At 40.0% G+C, this 17273-nt stretch overlaps 1 protein-coding gene across 1 annotated transcript in view; it reads left to right on the top strand.

Moving 5' to 3' along the window:
- Nucleotides 1-17273, top strand: part of LOC134364953 (histone-arginine methyltransferase CARM1-like) — a 126485-nt gene that overhangs the window by 90166 nt on the left and 19046 nt on the right. Inside the window, exons 6-8 of the mRNA XM_063081166.1 lie at nt 13076-13157; nt 14386-14471; nt 16987-17076. Of these exons, the coding sequence (XP_062937236.1) occupies nt 13076-13157; nt 14386-14471; nt 16987-17076 (258 nt within the window). The remainder of the gene's footprint in view (nt 1-13075; nt 13158-14385; nt 14472-16986; nt 17077-17273) is intronic.

The raw sequence follows: 17273 nt of genomic DNA, 5'->3' as shown, positions 1-17273 counted from the left end.
TCCCTCCTGATACAATGCAAGCTCCACCAGGGTACGGATTCTTTCAGTTTTCACTGACATATCCCAGGCACCCAGAACAGTGCCTGCCACATGGTAGGCCCTCAATAAATACTTTTAAAAGGAGAGAACAGAATGGTGGTTACTAGAGGTGGAAAAGGGGAGGGAAGCGGGAGTGGGACGGAGCTTAATGAGAAATTGGTTAACAGACACAAAGAATGATTATGTATTGTAATGATGAACAAGCTAACCATCCTGATTTGACCATCACACTTTGTACACAACTACTGAAAGTCAACTTTGTACCCCACATATATGTATAATAACCTATCTTAAAAATAAAAATAAAATAATAAAATTTACAATAGCAATATGAAAAAAATACTTTTGGATGGGTAAAAACTCCAGTAAGCTCAAGCATATACAGAAATAATTGCTATTAAGATCTTAGTTGGTATATTTCTAATTTTTCTATTATCTTTCTTTACAAAAACAGAATCATACCCTAAATACCATGTTAGAGCTTGATTTATTTTTTACTTTGACAGTACTTGTTTTTCTCATGTACTTAAAATATTCTTTTGCTGCAGTGTTTTTCTCATGACTATCTCATAATTTATTGATTCAAACTTCAATGTTGGATATTAAATTATTTTAATTGCTATTTTAATACCATAAATGTTATAAGAAACAACACTCAGGTGTTGTTTTGACATTCTATAAGAATACAGAATCTTATAGGATATCCTAAATTTTTTAAGAAATAACACTGAAGTGAACATCCTTTCATAGAAATCTTGCTGTGCATTCTGATTATTTTCTTACGATAAATTGCTAAAAACAGAATTACTGGACCAAAAGGTGTGAAGAAGAAACTTATAAAAAGTTTTTCTTATATATTGCCAAATTGCCCTCTAGAAAATCTTTACCAATTAACACTTCCACCAGTGGTGTATGGGAATGTCTGCTGAGTCTTGCCCATACGGGATATGCTTTTTAAAATGTCAATCTGATTTGCAAAAAAAATGGTGGCCAGTTTATTTTTAATTTGTATTTCTTTGATAGCTGGTGCATTTGAACAGTTTTATTTTTAGTCAACAAACACACACAAAAATTTTCTAAAAAATATGTACTTATCAAAATTCACAGCCTTCACTTTCCTTCTAACTCCTCTTCCTTTATGAGGAAGGTTTCCACATTTGAAGGCCAGCGTTTGGGCCTTTTGTTGATTTGATCCAGGGAACAGGTGGTGAAAGTTTGCATTATTTCTGTTGGAAGAGGCAAAGACGTGGAAATGCTGACTGGGGGGACGGGTGTGCAAAAACGAGCTCGTGTGAGTTTTGAAGAAGTGAGCTGAGAGACTGAGGAACAACTAGCAGGCGAAATTAGATCATCAGATATAACCAGTTATAATCCTCACCCGACCCTCTACCAACAACACTTGACATAGTTGACGCTCTCTCTACTTCTCTTCTGAAGCCTAAACCTGGTTTTCCTGCTTCCTTTCTGGCCCCTACTTCTCAGTCTTCTTTGCTGATTCTTCCTCGTGACCCAAATCTTTAATGTTGGAGTGACTTCAGGTTTCATTCTTAGATGTCTTCCCCTTTCTGCCAACACCCACTTCCTAACTTGATCTCGTTTGCCTCTTGGCTGTAAATACTGTCTTTATGCTGACAACTCACACAGCAGAACTCCAGCCGAGACCTCCCCCAGAAGCACAGACTCAGATGTCCTCCTGGCTGTTATTGACTCTCCTCTAGTATCTATTGGGCATCCCAACCATTTGCTGATCTTCACCATCTCTGCCCTGTCCACCCCTGCAAAACAAAAACACACAACAAAACAGAAAACCCTGTGTCTACTATGGTTCTGCAGTAGCCTCCTATTTTCTCTTTTTGAACAACAACCGAAATGGTCTTGGTGAAACATAATCCAGGTCATATTTTTCTGCTGCTTAGAACCCTCCAGTGGCTTCCTACCTTCTGCGTGGTAAAAGCCAAAGTTCTCACAATGGATACTAGTTCCTGTCCTGCTGCCCCTGTGACTTCATCTCCTACTGCTCGCTCTCGTACTGTCTCCACGCTGGCCACAGTGGTGGCCTCCCTGCTTTCCCTTGAACACCCCAGGCATGCTCTCAGATCACAGGCCTTTCCTCTACCTGAAAGCAGACAGCACCGTGGCTGTTCTTCAGGCCTTTACCCACATGTCACCTTCCCAGAGAAACCTTCTGTCCATGTAAGACCGTAATCTCAAATTGATTAACGGACACAAAGAATGATTAAGTCTTGTAATGATGAATATGCTAATTATTCTGATTTGATCATTGTACATTGTACACAGGTATTAATATTCAACTCTGTACCCTATAAATATATATATAATTGATTGTTTCAATGAAAAAACAAAACAAAACTGTAATCTTTTCCCTCCTGGAAGCCCTTACCATACTTTTCATTTTTCTCTACAGCTCTTGTCACCATCTGCCATATTGTATGTTTTTATTTATTTATGTTATTTATTGTCTATCTCCCTTCATGAGACTGCAAGTTCTGTAAGAGTAGCTAATTTGTTTACTGCTGTATCTCTGTTATCTAACCTAGCTAGTAATAGCTGCCAAATACATTTTTATTGACTAGAAGGTATGTATTGATTTGTTAAGAATTGTCTCTATATGAAGATATTAAGGTATGATATATTTTCTTCAGAATTTCTAATTTGCTTGTAATTTTCTTTGTGATAGCTTTCACCACAAAAGAAGTTTTTTACATATACAGCTAAATCTACCAATATTTTCCTTGTTTCTTTTCCTTTAAGAAGGGCTTCCCCCCCCTGAATCTGATGTTAACTTCCTTCTACTTCTTTTATGTTGTCACTTTTTTCATTTAACTTTTTCTAATATTTGCATTTTATTCTAAAATTCATCTTAGTGTACAGTGTGCAGTAAGTACATAACTTTATCTTTTCCAAATGACCAATTACGAGGCTGTCTCTTAGCAGATCTTATTACTACATTCTGATGCTAGTAGCAGTCACCTACAAAATTAATAATTTTCTTTGCTTTTTGGATGATGATTTCTTTGCCTTCATTAAGATTCTCTGGAAAGTATCTCTTGAGAGTAAGCCTCAGTCATGAAGAATCATCATTCCCAGGTGTAAAACTTTTTTATGTGATGGGCACCACTAGCATTATTAAAAATAATTGGCTCAGGGGCTTAACACCAAAGCCTGTAAATATAATCTTAAATAGATTCTCATATCAAGAAAACATATACATAGGATTAATTAAGAGAAGCAACCAAATAGTCTCACAAAATTTGAGCTCAAACTAGGTTGTCTTATTTATTCATTACATTTTTAGAACATAAAAGCATAATCAAAGTAGGAAATAGTTAAAAACTGGAATAATCAGACTCTAAAGACAGACTGAAATATGTTTAGTTCTTGATTCTGTCAATTACCAACTATAAAACCTTAGCCAAGTTAAGTTAATCTCTCTGAGACACAATTTCCTTATTCAGAAATTGACGATAATAATCTTATCTACTGGAGATGGATGGGGAAGTTTCAGTTTCAGAGATGGGTCCTATACTTGTACTTTCCTATCATCATAGCTCTTTCTTCACAGACCACATTACCTGATGCTGAACATATCTATCCCAATTATATATTTAAGAACTGGGGAAATAATCATAGGGTTGGGGTATTGGTCTGTGTCTGTTGCTTACAACAAAATACCTGAAACTGGGTAATTTATAAAGAAATAAAATTTATTTCTTACAGTTTTGGAGGCTGGGAAGTCAAAAGTCCAGGAAATGCATCAGATGAGGGCCTCTTCCTGGTGGTGACTCTATAGCAACACAGGGTATCACATGGCAAAATGGCTAAGCAAGACAGAGGGTTAAGCTTTTCATTAGCTCTTCTTTTAAACTCATCAGAACCATGCCATTACTCCAGGAATGGAGCAATCCATTCAAAAGGGCATAGTCCTCACAATCTAATCACCTCTCCAAAGCCCCACCTGTCAATTACCGTAATAGGACTTTTCACCATCAACACTGTTACAGTGGGATTAAGTCTCTAATGCATGAAACTTTGGGAGATACATTCAGCCCATATCAGTTGGTATGAAACCATTGGATACACTGTGAGATGGATTTGATCCAAAACTCCATTTACTACCTGTGCTCCATAAGCCCTCACTAACCAGAGGCATTCTAGATCCCCTGGTATTAGTATCAGCTCAGACTTCTTGTCTAACATTCCTCAAAAAATCTAGGTATTCTCCAATACAATTGCTTTGTCATAGAAACCCAGGTCCCTCTGGAGAAGGATTGGGGAATATTTACCATATGTGCTTGTGGTGGCACTGCAGAGTCCTTCCTCCAGGGGGCTGGGTCTCAACTTCAATCATGGACCAGTGGTTTCTGGATCCATAAATCTATTAGATCTGGAAATTGGGTGAGGGAACTAATCTTTCCTTTGTGCGAGCAGACATCATCCTTCTGCTCACCTGCTAGAAATTTTTTTTGTTAGACAAATTGAGCACTATCCTAGTTGACTGTCTGTTTCTTTCACCTCTCTAGTAACAGCGGGATCTCTTAACAACCACCACATATCCCAATGGGTCAAGGTGCCCTGATTGCCAGTCTAATCTTGCTGCCCAACACAGTGATTATGTCTTTCTTGCATGTAACAATTAACTGCTTTCTTGCTTCTGACATTCTAAAATTTCGTTCAAATTATGCTGATTGGGAGCACAATTTAATGGCAGCAACACCTACCACCATCTTCTACAGCTACCCTCAGCTTCTCAAAGACATTGCTGTTCTCTCACCAGTTTGTTCCCTATTACCTTTGTGAAAGGAGGGTTTCCTGGGCTCTCTCTGAGACGATAGTCAGGTGGAATGTTCTTAGGTCTTCCATAGTAAATCTATCTAGCATTTCTGCCTGCCTGAGCCATCTAACCCCTTCCTCAGTACTATGCTGCAGAAATTCTGCAATCTCCACCTCATTCACTTGGTCATCATAATGACCAAGCTTCAAAGCACATCTGAGCAGACTATTAGAATTAGCTCTGAGCACCCTGAATCCTGCAAGTGCCCCATGTCAATGAATTGTTCCCTCTCCTGACTTATAGTCTACCCTTCCTAGTCCAACACCCTTTAAAATCCATTCCTGGTTCTTAGCAGAAAATATTATCTAGCTTCTGCAGTTTATTAGCTGTGTAAATGGTCTTCTGGAATGGACGTTGTATTTACTGCTCAGGCTGTGCTTGAGTTCTCAGCCTGACAGGATTGAAAGACTATTAGCCTGGAGGCAATGAGTGATAGTTAGACAGATCTTGAGGAGAACAAAATTATCTTACAAGACACAGACTTCAGGAAAAGCTGTGTAATCTTCAGGGAAGGGGAAGCTGTTCTCCTCTGGCAAAAGCAGAGAAAATTCTGCTTCTGCTGGCCTAAAGGATTCAGGGGAATTAGAAAGGTGTTTTCAGAATTTTCCGCCTTGTCCACCCACCGATTCCAATCTCAGGTCTCAGGGCCCTACTCTTTCCCTATCAGGGCCCCAACTTTGATACATAAGATGTGTTAAGGTTACCTGTCCAATCTTCTTTGCAGCTCCTCTATAATTATGATTTTACTATCTTGTTTGGAGTTGGGGAGATGAAGTAGTTTCACTTTTAAGGGTGAGGCTTCTACTTGTCAAATTCTGTACCTGGTTTTCAGCACAGTCGGCCTTGGAGCATCAAGGAGGTAGAAATTGACTTAAATTCTGCTAGAGAGGCCCTCTGGACTTTACAATGTGTCTTAAGGTGGGAGTTGGCTGCTCTGAGATTACAATTTCATTTGCAAAGCCTCAAATGCTGTTAACAGAACATTGCCTACTCCTCAATCCATATCATTAACACTGCCCCAAAACTTTAAGCACACAGTCACCGTATAACCCAATGTTTTACCTTCTACCTTTACTGCGTCCTAATTCACCACCAGCAAGACCATTAGAAATTGTGATGAAACTAGCCAAGGGTTATCACCCCCACTTACCACCACATTGAGGACTCTATTATCATCAAACTGGTGAGTAATTCCATCTTGAGGGTCTACATTCTGGGGTCACACCTGGCATCGATTGTCTGAGCTTGGGTTCCCCAGGAAGTAGGGTCTTAGGCAAAGCTTATGCTCCAGCTTTATTAAGGAATGCAATCCCAGTGAAGCAAGAATGAGGGAGGGAAGGTGGGAGAGTTAATGCAAAGTTTCATTACCAAACTGACCACTTGTGGTATCAAACAACAAGAGATAGCTTGATCTCTCAGGACCATCTTTAACAGATTGAGTGAACTATATCTCAGGATGATTTATGCAGGAGATGGGAGAGAAATGAATTTATACACTGGCTTGTATCTCCTCATTGGTCAAACATTAACTAGCCTGTCCTTCTGCGTTGTACACACATGGACACCAAATGGGTCTCATGGCATCTCATGCCCGTAGTCAGCAGATCCCTGGGGCAGGAGGGGAGAGGCACATGGTGCAGGCCTGAGGTGAGGCACTGTCAGGTGTGCCCAGGTGAGATCAAATGAGCCCATACTTGGGTACAGCTGGGACAGAACACATGGCTGAAGATTCCATAGACAGGCAAGACTTGGTGACACTTAAAATGTGATATGCTACCTAAGGAGCCAAAAGATATTCCCAGTTTCCTTTTCAGAGTATTGTGAGTGGATGGTATGCATTTACCATGCTTGATAAGGGCAGATCCAATTAAGCGATATCAGAGATGCCAGTGGTAGGTGGGCTGTGGTCAGTTGTTCTTTACAAAGATCAGAAGTCCATGCTTGCAAAGGATGAGGAAAGGTGAATGTCAGTAGAATTTTGCCACACTCAGTGAGAGCTCACTTCTTGCTCCTTTCCTCTATGAGCTTATTAAATGCCTTGATGACCAGTGTACTACCGAGAAACACATTATTTTTTAAGGAAATCCATTCAAGTGAATTGACAAGCTGCTGAGTTCTACTGTGAAGGTTCTGGATTACTTGTTCCTAGGCTAATTCTGCCCCAATATTGAAATTCCTACTTAAGGATCTTTTGCATAGCTAGAGTTTTGGGTCTTCTGTTCTTTCTCAAATATATATTTGGCCCTGATAGTCACTGGTTTATAGAAATACTATTTGGATCAAATAAGAACATTTCAAATGACTATGTGATAAAAACAAATTTTTGTAGAAGCCTAGTATACAGCACAAAGCATCACAGAGGTAGAACTATTACAGGAATACTGCCCTGACCAGTGCAATCATGTCTGAATTTTTATGTTCCCATGTCCTTGTCTCATCGAATGATTTCTTGGTCTATAATCTCCTTTAAACTATCCAGTATTCATTCTTGATATATCTTTTGCATCTCTGTCTATATCTGTAGCTCTTGAACTCATCTGACTTTTGCTCTTAGAGTAAGCCTCAATTTCTATATTCATCTTTCTTTGTAACTGTTGTCGAACTCATGGTTCTTCTATAATATTCTGCCTCTGGACTCATACACATCTGATCTGAGTAGTCAGACATGCAGTATTTCAGTTTCTGGGTCCTCTGGCATCAGAGCCATTCATTTTCAGGCAGAATTTCTAAGTCCAGCAGATATCCACCTTGCCATTCTCCGGCCTAGTCCTGTTCATTCTGGGTTATAACAATTTAGTTCAGTCTTCACGGAATCAGGACCTCACTTAATTAGGCAAAAATAGTCTCAGAATTATGCTCATGGCACATGTACAAGTACCTGCCTACTCTTGTTTTATTAATTGTTTTATTTTTAGTTAAGACACTTTTGGTTTTGAGTGACAGTGAAAATGGCATTAAAAAAAAGAACATTTCTGACTAATGTATTTGAAAAGTTGAAGGGTAGATTTGGCTTCTCAGACACAAATGGACTCTAAGACACATATGCCTGCATTGGGTCCTGGTCTCTCTCTAGTCTTCATCTCGGCTCCATTGTTAGATAGGCTTTTCCCTCATGGCAGTAGTGTGGTTTCAGCAAATTCAGATTTATAATCTCATAGCTCCATGTCCACTTTTCCTTTGCCACAGTTTGAACAGAAGGAATAAACTTGACTCATTGGGTCAGGTGCTTAACCCTGAGTCCATCACCAAGGTCAGAATGATCAGATGCTCTGATGGGCTGGGACTGAGGCAGATGCCAAGGGCAGAGTCAAGACCATCCGAACCACAAGAACTGAGAGAGGGGGTGAGATACCTCCCAGAAGAAAATCTGGTACTGTTACCATAAGAAGAGCAACAGTTTGCTGGGTAGAACAAACAAAAGTTATCCACCAATCGACTGTCTCGATTGATCTACTCTTTCCTCTGATATGGCTTCCCTAGGTCCAATTCTTAAGCCAGTCAATAATATCTAGATTTAGCCCGGCACATGTGAGGGTGCTCCATGGGTTCCATCCCAGAATCACAGTCTTTCCTTTACCTCTTGCAAAAGAGGTACGGTCTGGTGTTTGGTTTCTTTTAAAGGACTACACACCCATTTTCCCCTCTCCTTTGTACTAAAACAAAACAAAAGCATTAGTTTGCAAATACAAAAAGTGTGTAACAATAGCACATGGAAGATGTGAGCCACATTACTTTGCTGGTGTTTAAACCAGTAAAGCCAGAGATGTAATGAGCAAATATCTTTACACAGTGGTATGTCTGCATTCTGCTGATGCAGAAAATTGTGTTGAATCAAAATCACAGTGAGATATCACCTCACACCTTTCAGGATGGCTGTTATCAAAAAACACTTCTCATAGAAGTAGAAAGTAGAATAGTGGTTACCAGGGGCAGGGGAGAGTAGGGAGGTAAGAGGGACAAGGAGAGGTTGCTCAGTGGGCACAAAGCTCTAGAAGTCTGCTATACAACATTGTACCTATAATAAAAAATAATATAGTGTACATATAAAATCTTGTTAAGAGGGTAAATCTCATGATAACTGTTTTTACCACACTTACATAAAATAAATAAAATAATACACATAAAATATAATTTAACTTAAAAAAGAAAGAAAAATTGTCAAAAACAACATAAATTAAATAAAGATGCAATTTGTTCCTACACACATGCCCTTCTCTGACTCAGAACTCCCACCAGGCTATTCCAACCACACTCTTATGGAACATTTTCAGCACCATTTGTGGCTTCAGTGACATTCTGGGATTCTTGCTTTTGTTTTCTAGTTCCTGGAGTTATACAAGTCTCTCATCAGGTTGGCATACCCTTAGTTGTTAATTCTGATACAGCATAGTACAAGACAAAAATGTGCCTGTTGAATAGCATGACCGAATTCTCTCTCTCTCTCATCTTTTTATCTTCCTTCTTTGCTTCCTTTTCTTTATTTTTTAAGAATAATAATTCTTAATGGAGATGAATAGTTTTTTGGTTAGGATAGAACGAAGATGCAAAGATTTTTATTAAAGTAAAATATCTGAGTTACGCTATGAGACAGAGAGCTCATATTTGCAAGAGAAAGATGTGCTCAGTTAGAGAAGCTACCCTCTGTTGAATCTGAAAGACCAATGCTAACATCTACGAGAGAACCTAAGGCTACTTCATGATCCTTCCAACATACATCCAGGACACTGGTGAGGAGGAAGGATGTGGAAGGGGAAAGAAGAACAAAAGTCCAAGGAGAGACAAGAAACACATGAAAGACACCAGAGGGGGAAGGCTGTCCTGGATGCCTCTCCAAGTGAGGCTCTGTGGACGATGTGACATTAATGTGATGGGACATGGGTTGCTTTATTCTCTGTACCCTGGATATGCTGAGTAGTCACTAATAGTAAAATTGCTTTCCTTCTGGACTGTACTTGCAGGCCTTTCCAGATGTCGCATGCATTGTGATGGTGATGATGGGGCAATGGTGGGAAATGTGAAGAATTTCCCACACGAAGAATGGTGGGAAATGGAAATGTGAACTCAGAAGAAAAAATACACATTGACTCTTTCCCTTATGTGCTCATGAAGAGGCTGTAAGTTAACTTAGAAAATAAAACCCACACATGATTAAAACGAAAATTAACCCCAGCTCCCAAGTCAACAGATTAGTTTTCTGATCCATCCCCACCCCCAACATATCTTAGGAGATTGTATCTTAGGAGATTGAAAGAGATGCCAGCTCCCATCTGCTTTCATTATTTTATTATGTATTACGGAAGGATATTTGAGATTTATAAGAATTAGAAATATGAAATATGGCCCAGCCAGAATTTTTTTAAGACCCAGGCAATGGCTCTTTGCCCGTAGCTCTCCCGCCTGCCCCAGGAATGGTGCCCAGTTGCAGCACACTGATTGTGGCTGCTGGGTTTTAATTGGTACCGAACACACAACGCAAATGGCACAGAAGCATCCCCTCTGAGAGCTGCGGTTGTATTCACTGAATGGAGAGCAGTTTTTAACTCAGTCACTGCCAGGTGGAGGGCTATCTTTGCTCTCAGAGTTTCTCTTTTACCTACTTGGCCAGGATTTTAGAACAGCTCACTTAGTAGACTCAACCCTGGTTGCACATTAGAATCACCCATTGAGCTGTGGAACTGAACAGGTACTATTGCTATCCCCTAGATCAAATAAGTCACGATTTGGGGAGATGTAGTTCAGGCATCAGCACTTTAAAAGGTACCCAAGGAATCCTAAAGGACAGACAAGCTTGAGACCTTCTGGACTATCTGTGAAATTCTCTCTGTCTCTCTTTCTGTCTCTGTCTCTGTCTCTTTCTTTCTTTTCCTCCCTCTCCCTTCCCTCCTTCCTTCTCTTTCTCTCCCTCTTTTTCTTCCTCTATCTCCCCCCCCATTTTCCCTCCCTCAAATAATAGGCTTTTGTGACAATGACTTTTTCCAAGAACACTCTCATCCTCATTCTAAATAGTGAAAAGATCATTTAAACCTGTGGTGCCCCATTTTCAAGCATTTTCTAGGCTTATAGGAGCCTTGTTTCCAATACATGTGTTTATAAAATGATAGGAAGTACTGTTTGGCTTTACCTGTGGGCCAGCTTGGCTCTGCCCCGTGGGAGAAGGGGAAAATTAGAAAATAAGCAATGAAGCTGAAGAAACTTGGGCAAATGATTCTCCATTTCCCCATCATTCTTACCAGTGCCTGTGCACACACATAGGGCCACTTAGGATACAAAATCCTCCCACTCATTCACTGATGAATTCATTCATTAAATAAATAAATGTGGATATTTTTAGCCCTAACAATATTCCAGGCCCCATGCGAAGTGCTAAATACACACTGATGAATAAGAAAATAGTTCTGCTTTTAAGTGAGTGAAACTTAAATATTTAATTGTAACACAAGGTTTCAAATTTTTAAATGGAAATATTTGAGCAGAGTCTTAAAGATTAAGTAGGAATTAACAGGGCAAAAGAGGGAAAGGGTCATTCTAGGTAGAGGAGAAAACAACCAAAGGCTCAGAGATGAGAAATGGCAGGAGCCCTGCAGGAATCTCTTAGGAGCTCAGTAGGCTTGAGTTTCGCCTGCATGTGGAGGACTGGCTGTCGGCTTAACATTGTTAGGCCTGTCCTTCCTCCTGCCCCTGAGGGCATTTGAGGCTTTGACTCCAGATTTAGAGCCTTATTTTGGCTAATCCTTTCATCAAAATCTGACTGCACCATAATTTTTTTAATGTTTATTCTGTGTTTCTGTATTTTGTTTAGTTTTCTTCTCTCTCCCCTGCAGGCTGGTGAGTAGGGTTTGGGGGAGGATGGGGACTGACGAGTTGAGTTCCTGTCGGATTCACAGACTGTACAACATGTGCACGCACACCCTTCTTAGGGAAACCTAATGAGGATAAAGGTTTTCACTCTCTACTGATAAAGTTCCCAAGCCTTCCTGGAGTTGGGCCTGGGAATTTGAATTCTTAACAAACTTCCCCAAGTAATCCCATGGCACAGTCAGATTGGGAACCACTGCCCTAGTTCCCAGTACTGATCTGAGAAGGTGAAGTCCAGAGAATACTAGCCAACACTTACTTGGTGGTAGCAAAATGCCAAGCATTGTTCCAAGTGTTTTTTTTTTATTAACATATTTAACTCTTACAAGAACCCTATGAGGTAAGCCTATAACGATTTCCATTTTAGAGATAAGGAAACTCAGACACAGAGTTCAAGCGACTTGTCCAAGTCACACAGCTAGTCAGTGGCAGAGCTAGAATTAAAGCCATTCTTAATCCACACCCTAGGGCCCCTCTCTAAATATTCAAGACCATTAGCAAACTGACACAGAACAGAATACCTACTATGCTCTAGGCATGGTCTAAGTTGCAGCTGGTACTTAAAGGTAACACAAAGCCAGAGGAGTGCTGGTAAATGCTTTACATCGGGCTCTCCGGGGTGGTATGCGGGGGGGGGGGGGGGGGGGGCGTGATGCAGAGACAGCATGATTTGTAGTGTTTACCCATTGCTGTGCTTCAGATGTCACTGACTATGGAATTAGGAAGAAATGTGCCCAGTGGGCTCTGATGAGCTGATATGAGCTAGCTTCTGTTCACCACCAGATACAGCCCTTGCTCACTTGTGACTCGCTGCCTAGTGTCAGAGATCCCAGCAAAGTCCATCATGAACGTGCAGGCCAGTGGTTGTGACAGAACAGAAAAGTGAAATCTATTTCCTAAAACAATAAGAGTGTTGAGAGGCTTCGGATATTTAAGGTTCTGCTCTGGGTTGGGATTGTGAGAGGGCCAACAAAATCACATTTCAGCACTTGGAAAGTGTAGCCCAGAGCAGGAGGCCACTTTTGAGATCAAGGACAGGAGCCCAAAGACCTTCCTACCCTCAATAATTTCCCCACAGGTAATTTCCTTCAGCTCATGAGAGGAGGGTTAGAACATGTGAAGGGGGCTACTGGTCTGTAGCGAGTGGCAGGAAATTCTCTAGAAAATCTGCAGACCTGTACTTGACCTGGGGTGGGGAGAGAATAAAGGGAAGGGGCAGTCGAGTTGAGGACTCATGAGGCAGTGTCATGGCACGTCGCACCTGTGGGGTGCTTGGGTACTTGGGTGACGGACAAGATGCGTGGTGATTCTTTGTGCTACCTACTTTAGGTACCAGCAGTGCTTCTGTGGGGTCAACTTGTTCAGTCTCCAGGGTGTGGCAGTGGAGGACTACTTCAGACAGCCAATAGTAGTAAGTGCGCTCTCTTTACAGGAGAAATCCCATGTGTTTACATATTGATTCACTCACTCACTCATTCATTCACCTGGCATGCACTGTGCTGCCAAGTTCTGTGCTAAGCCATCATAGAAGAGGAGAAAGAAGCATAATGTTTTCAAATTTCCTAGGTTTGATCTCCCAATCAATTAAGAAAATTGTCAGAGTGATACTGTTGAAAGCAAGGAGATTTTGTAACTATGTATCAATAAGTAACTTGTAATTCCCCCATTGCCCTGACCCACTCCATACACACCACACACTCAATCCTTACACTTGTCCAGTGATTCACATCTTTCCATTGATTCTAGTGGCCAAAGCATAAGAGAAGAGGAAGCTTAAAGCAGGAGCTTTGCTTTAAACAGATTTGGCTTCCAGTTGTGGCCCCATCTAGCTGTGTAATCTTTGGCAACTTTAAGTTTCCATCATCTGAAACTCTTACAGTTGTAAGTAGAAGAAAACTCAAACCAAACTGGCTTCAGCTAAAAATGGAATGACTGTCCCTCAAAAATTGCAAAGCCTGGAGACAGAGCATGCTTCAGGAACCTTTTGCAGAAGCTCAGACAATGTCACCATGATCTGATTTTTCTAACCTCATTACGTATTTTCACTTCCTCTGATTTAACTCATTCCTAGACAGTCTCTCCCCTCAGGGTAGCAAGATGGCTGCAGAAGCTTCAGCCTCCAATTTTTACAAACTTAAATTCTAGAGGAGAAGCTGCTTTTTCCTAATAATTTAGGCAAAAGTCCCAAATTTAGTTTAGATATAACCTGATGTCCCACCTTGAATCATGTGCCCATCTGTGAAACAATCACTATCTACAGGGGGGAAATAATAATGCTCTGATTGGCCAAGCTGGGGTCACATGTCACACCTGTTGCTGAGGGTCAACTAAGTTCACATGGAACTTCTTAGAATATTGGGGAGAAGTAAATCCTCATCCTTGAGTGAATTCCAGATAGTCAAAAAAAGACCAAATGCCTGCTTCAAAAATGTTGCAAGGAGTAAATGATATAACCTAGTAAAGCACAAAGCACTTAGTGTTTAGCGTATAGCAAATGCTCAATAAATGTTAGTTTTATCATTAATATTATTCTTATTCAGCTCATGCCTTCTAAACCCTAACTCCTGTTGACTTTGCAAACTTGATTGAGTTCAGTTTATCTTGACAGAAAGATGACATCTTTGATCTTTTTCTACAAGGACACATTTGATATTAGGATTTTGATGGCTTGGACAGTCAAATACCCAGTAAACTTTATGGATACAGAAGAGGAAGATCTACACAGGTTTGTAGAAATCAGTGCTGCTCTTGACTTTTAAGATCTTCTCTCAGCATTTCAACCCAAAAACTTCAATGAAGACTTTTTCTGCTCACAGAGGAGAGAGATTTTAGATGTGAGTCACATACAGGTATGGTGTATCAATACTAGTTTCATTTATTGCAAAATAAGAAAAATGATGTCTCCTTTATAGGATTATTTTAGGAATTGAATGAGAAAAAATAAATAGTAATAGCATAGCTTGTACTTATCTAGCCAGATACTGTCTGATCCCTTTACATATAGTAACACAGTTAATTGTCACAATAATCTTATGTGAATGGTACTATTGTTATCCCCATTTTACAGACAAAATTGAGGAAGAATGGAACAATAAGTTGCATAAGGTCACAGAACTAGTAAGTGTGTTAGAGCTAGGGGTTGAACTTTCAGAAGGCTCTAAAGTCTGGGCTTTTAAGCACTCTGTTTTAATGCCTCTCAAGTGAGAGCATACATGTGAATGCACCCAGGATAGTGAATGTAATAATCACAAGAAGAAGAGCTATGTCTTGTTGAGTGCTTGCAACTTACTAGGTATTGTGCTAAGTGTTTTATAGGCACTGGCTCATTTTCAAAGAGGGCACTCAATGGATGTTAGTTTTTGTCCTCTTTCCATCCATTTGAAGGGACTCTGAAATGAGGACTCATGCCTTGAATTTGTTCCATTTTCTTAGATGGTGATGTGAATCCCCTTTGAGTGATCTTTCACTAGTATTTTGTCCTTTTCTCCCTGAAAAGATCAATATTGCATTTTTTTTTTTCCTGGATAAGAAAGTTAAGATCTAGCCAGGTTGTAATTTGCTTGGAGCTACTGAGGAAGCAAGGGTCAGACTTTAGAAAGTGCAGCTGGCTAGCTCAAAAAATCATCCATCTTGAGATCGTGACACACACAGGTTATTCTGTATCAGTTAGAATAGGCTAGAGGATGCTGCAGTAACAAAAAGAAACATCAGTGTCTTATAATAGTGCAGGTGTCTCTCTCCCCTACTGTTTATCCATTGTGCACCAGCTTTAGCTCTACCATGTGTCACCCACATCAGTAAGCTGGCTGATGTGGCAACTGCTATTTGGAACAAAGCTGGTCATAGAGGAGAAAGAATGAGCATGATCAAGTATGCACTGGCATTTAAAGTTTCTGCCTGGAATGGCACAAGTCACTTCTGTTCACATGGACTTGGCCAAAGAAAATCACGTGGCAGTACCTGAGCTCAAGTGGGTGGAGAAATGCAGTCCTACCATATGCAGAGAGCAAGAGAACTGGCATTTGGGAACAACTCTAATAACTACCAAAGGTCCAGACAAAATTGACTTCCACTAGCTTTATTTGTTGCTCTAGGACACCTCCTGATTCCTAGGAAATTCTTTGAAAATTATGTCTATGTTGGCTTTCCAGAGATATCATTCATTCATTCGTGCATTGACTCTGCAAATGTTTATTGAGATTCTACTATGTGCCAGGTACTGTGTTGGTGCTTGAACCAATACAAAAAATAATTTCTTAAAAATCTTTATCTTTAAGGAGTTTATAGTCTATTTAGGGGAATGCAAACAAATGAGAAGAAATAATCACTGTACAAGACCGATAAATTCGATGTGACAAATACAATGGAAAACTCTAGAAATGCTTTGATTGCTGCAGGGTAAAAGAAACTAAACCTTTGGGGGCACCATGAATGCAAATAACATATAATTTTCTTTGAATATCTCTAGAGCACTCAGTAAAATAAGACTGCTCTGAATGATACAGCCCCAGTAATGGACCAATTTTATCACTTTTTAATTATGAAATACTTTAAAGTTTGCAAAACACTCATATACATTTGTTTCCCATTTGACATGCACAAGCATCTTGTGAGGGAAGTAGAAGAGAGGTTTTGTCATCCTTCAACAAATGGGGATACCAAGTTTCAGAGAATTTAAATGACTTTCCAAGGTTCCACAGCTAAAACAGGTTCAGCATCTAGATTTTGTTTGTATCTTTTCCAATATTATTTCCATTTCTGCTTATTCTGCATTTGTCATAAACCATGGCCACTTCTGCATGACTCTTGCTGTAGCCTGGTGAGAAGTTAAATTGCCTCCCTGAAAAATTAAATGAACTATGACAATGACCTCTGGGCTCAATGTTCCCCTTGTGATCCACTCCACCTGTGTTCTGAGTCATCCTCCTCCTCAGTAGTCAAATCCAGCTCCGGATGCTACACTCATCCTTTGTTGTTCTGGGTCATTGCAGCACAGTAGTGTGGTCCTTGCAGGATTTTGTCAAGAAACAAGCTTCTCAGATATGCAGTGTCACCCAAGAATTAATCATGCACTGAGAGAACCTTGCTGCCAAGGCAAAAGTGCTTAAGAAAAAGAAAATATTCTGCAAATGCTCCTACTGATCTCACAAATGTATTTAGTGTACCCATCAACAGCAACAGAAAATAATTCCAAGTGTTTTTTTCTTTCTTTTTTTTTTTTTTTTATTATTTCCTTGCAGAGTAGAAATCCCCTTTGTGTTTCAGATGGTGCAGTCTGGCCTTATCCATGGACTGGCATTCTGGTTTGATATGGCCTTTGTTGGATCTCTGTATGTATCCCCCCACCCCCACCCCTTCTTAGCCTACTCTATCCCATGATATCCTCTACAAGGGTACTTCAAAACTTTCATGGAAAAATAAAATTAAAAGACAATACAACTCTTTCTATGAACCTCTTGAGAAATACCCTCATGCTATTTGTAAACACACTTTTAAAGTTTTTAAGAATTAATTTCAACAACACTAA

Source organism: Cynocephalus volans, chromosome 16 (genome assembly GCF_027409185.1).
Source record: "Cynocephalus volans isolate mCynVol1 chromosome 16, mCynVol1.pri, whole genome shotgun sequence".
NCBI classification, from domain to species: domain Eukaryota; kingdom Metazoa; phylum Chordata; class Mammalia; order Dermoptera; family Cynocephalidae; genus Cynocephalus; species Cynocephalus volans.
The sequence above is the reverse complement of the archived record's forward strand: the minus strand, read 5'-3'. Positions and strand labels throughout refer to the sequence as shown.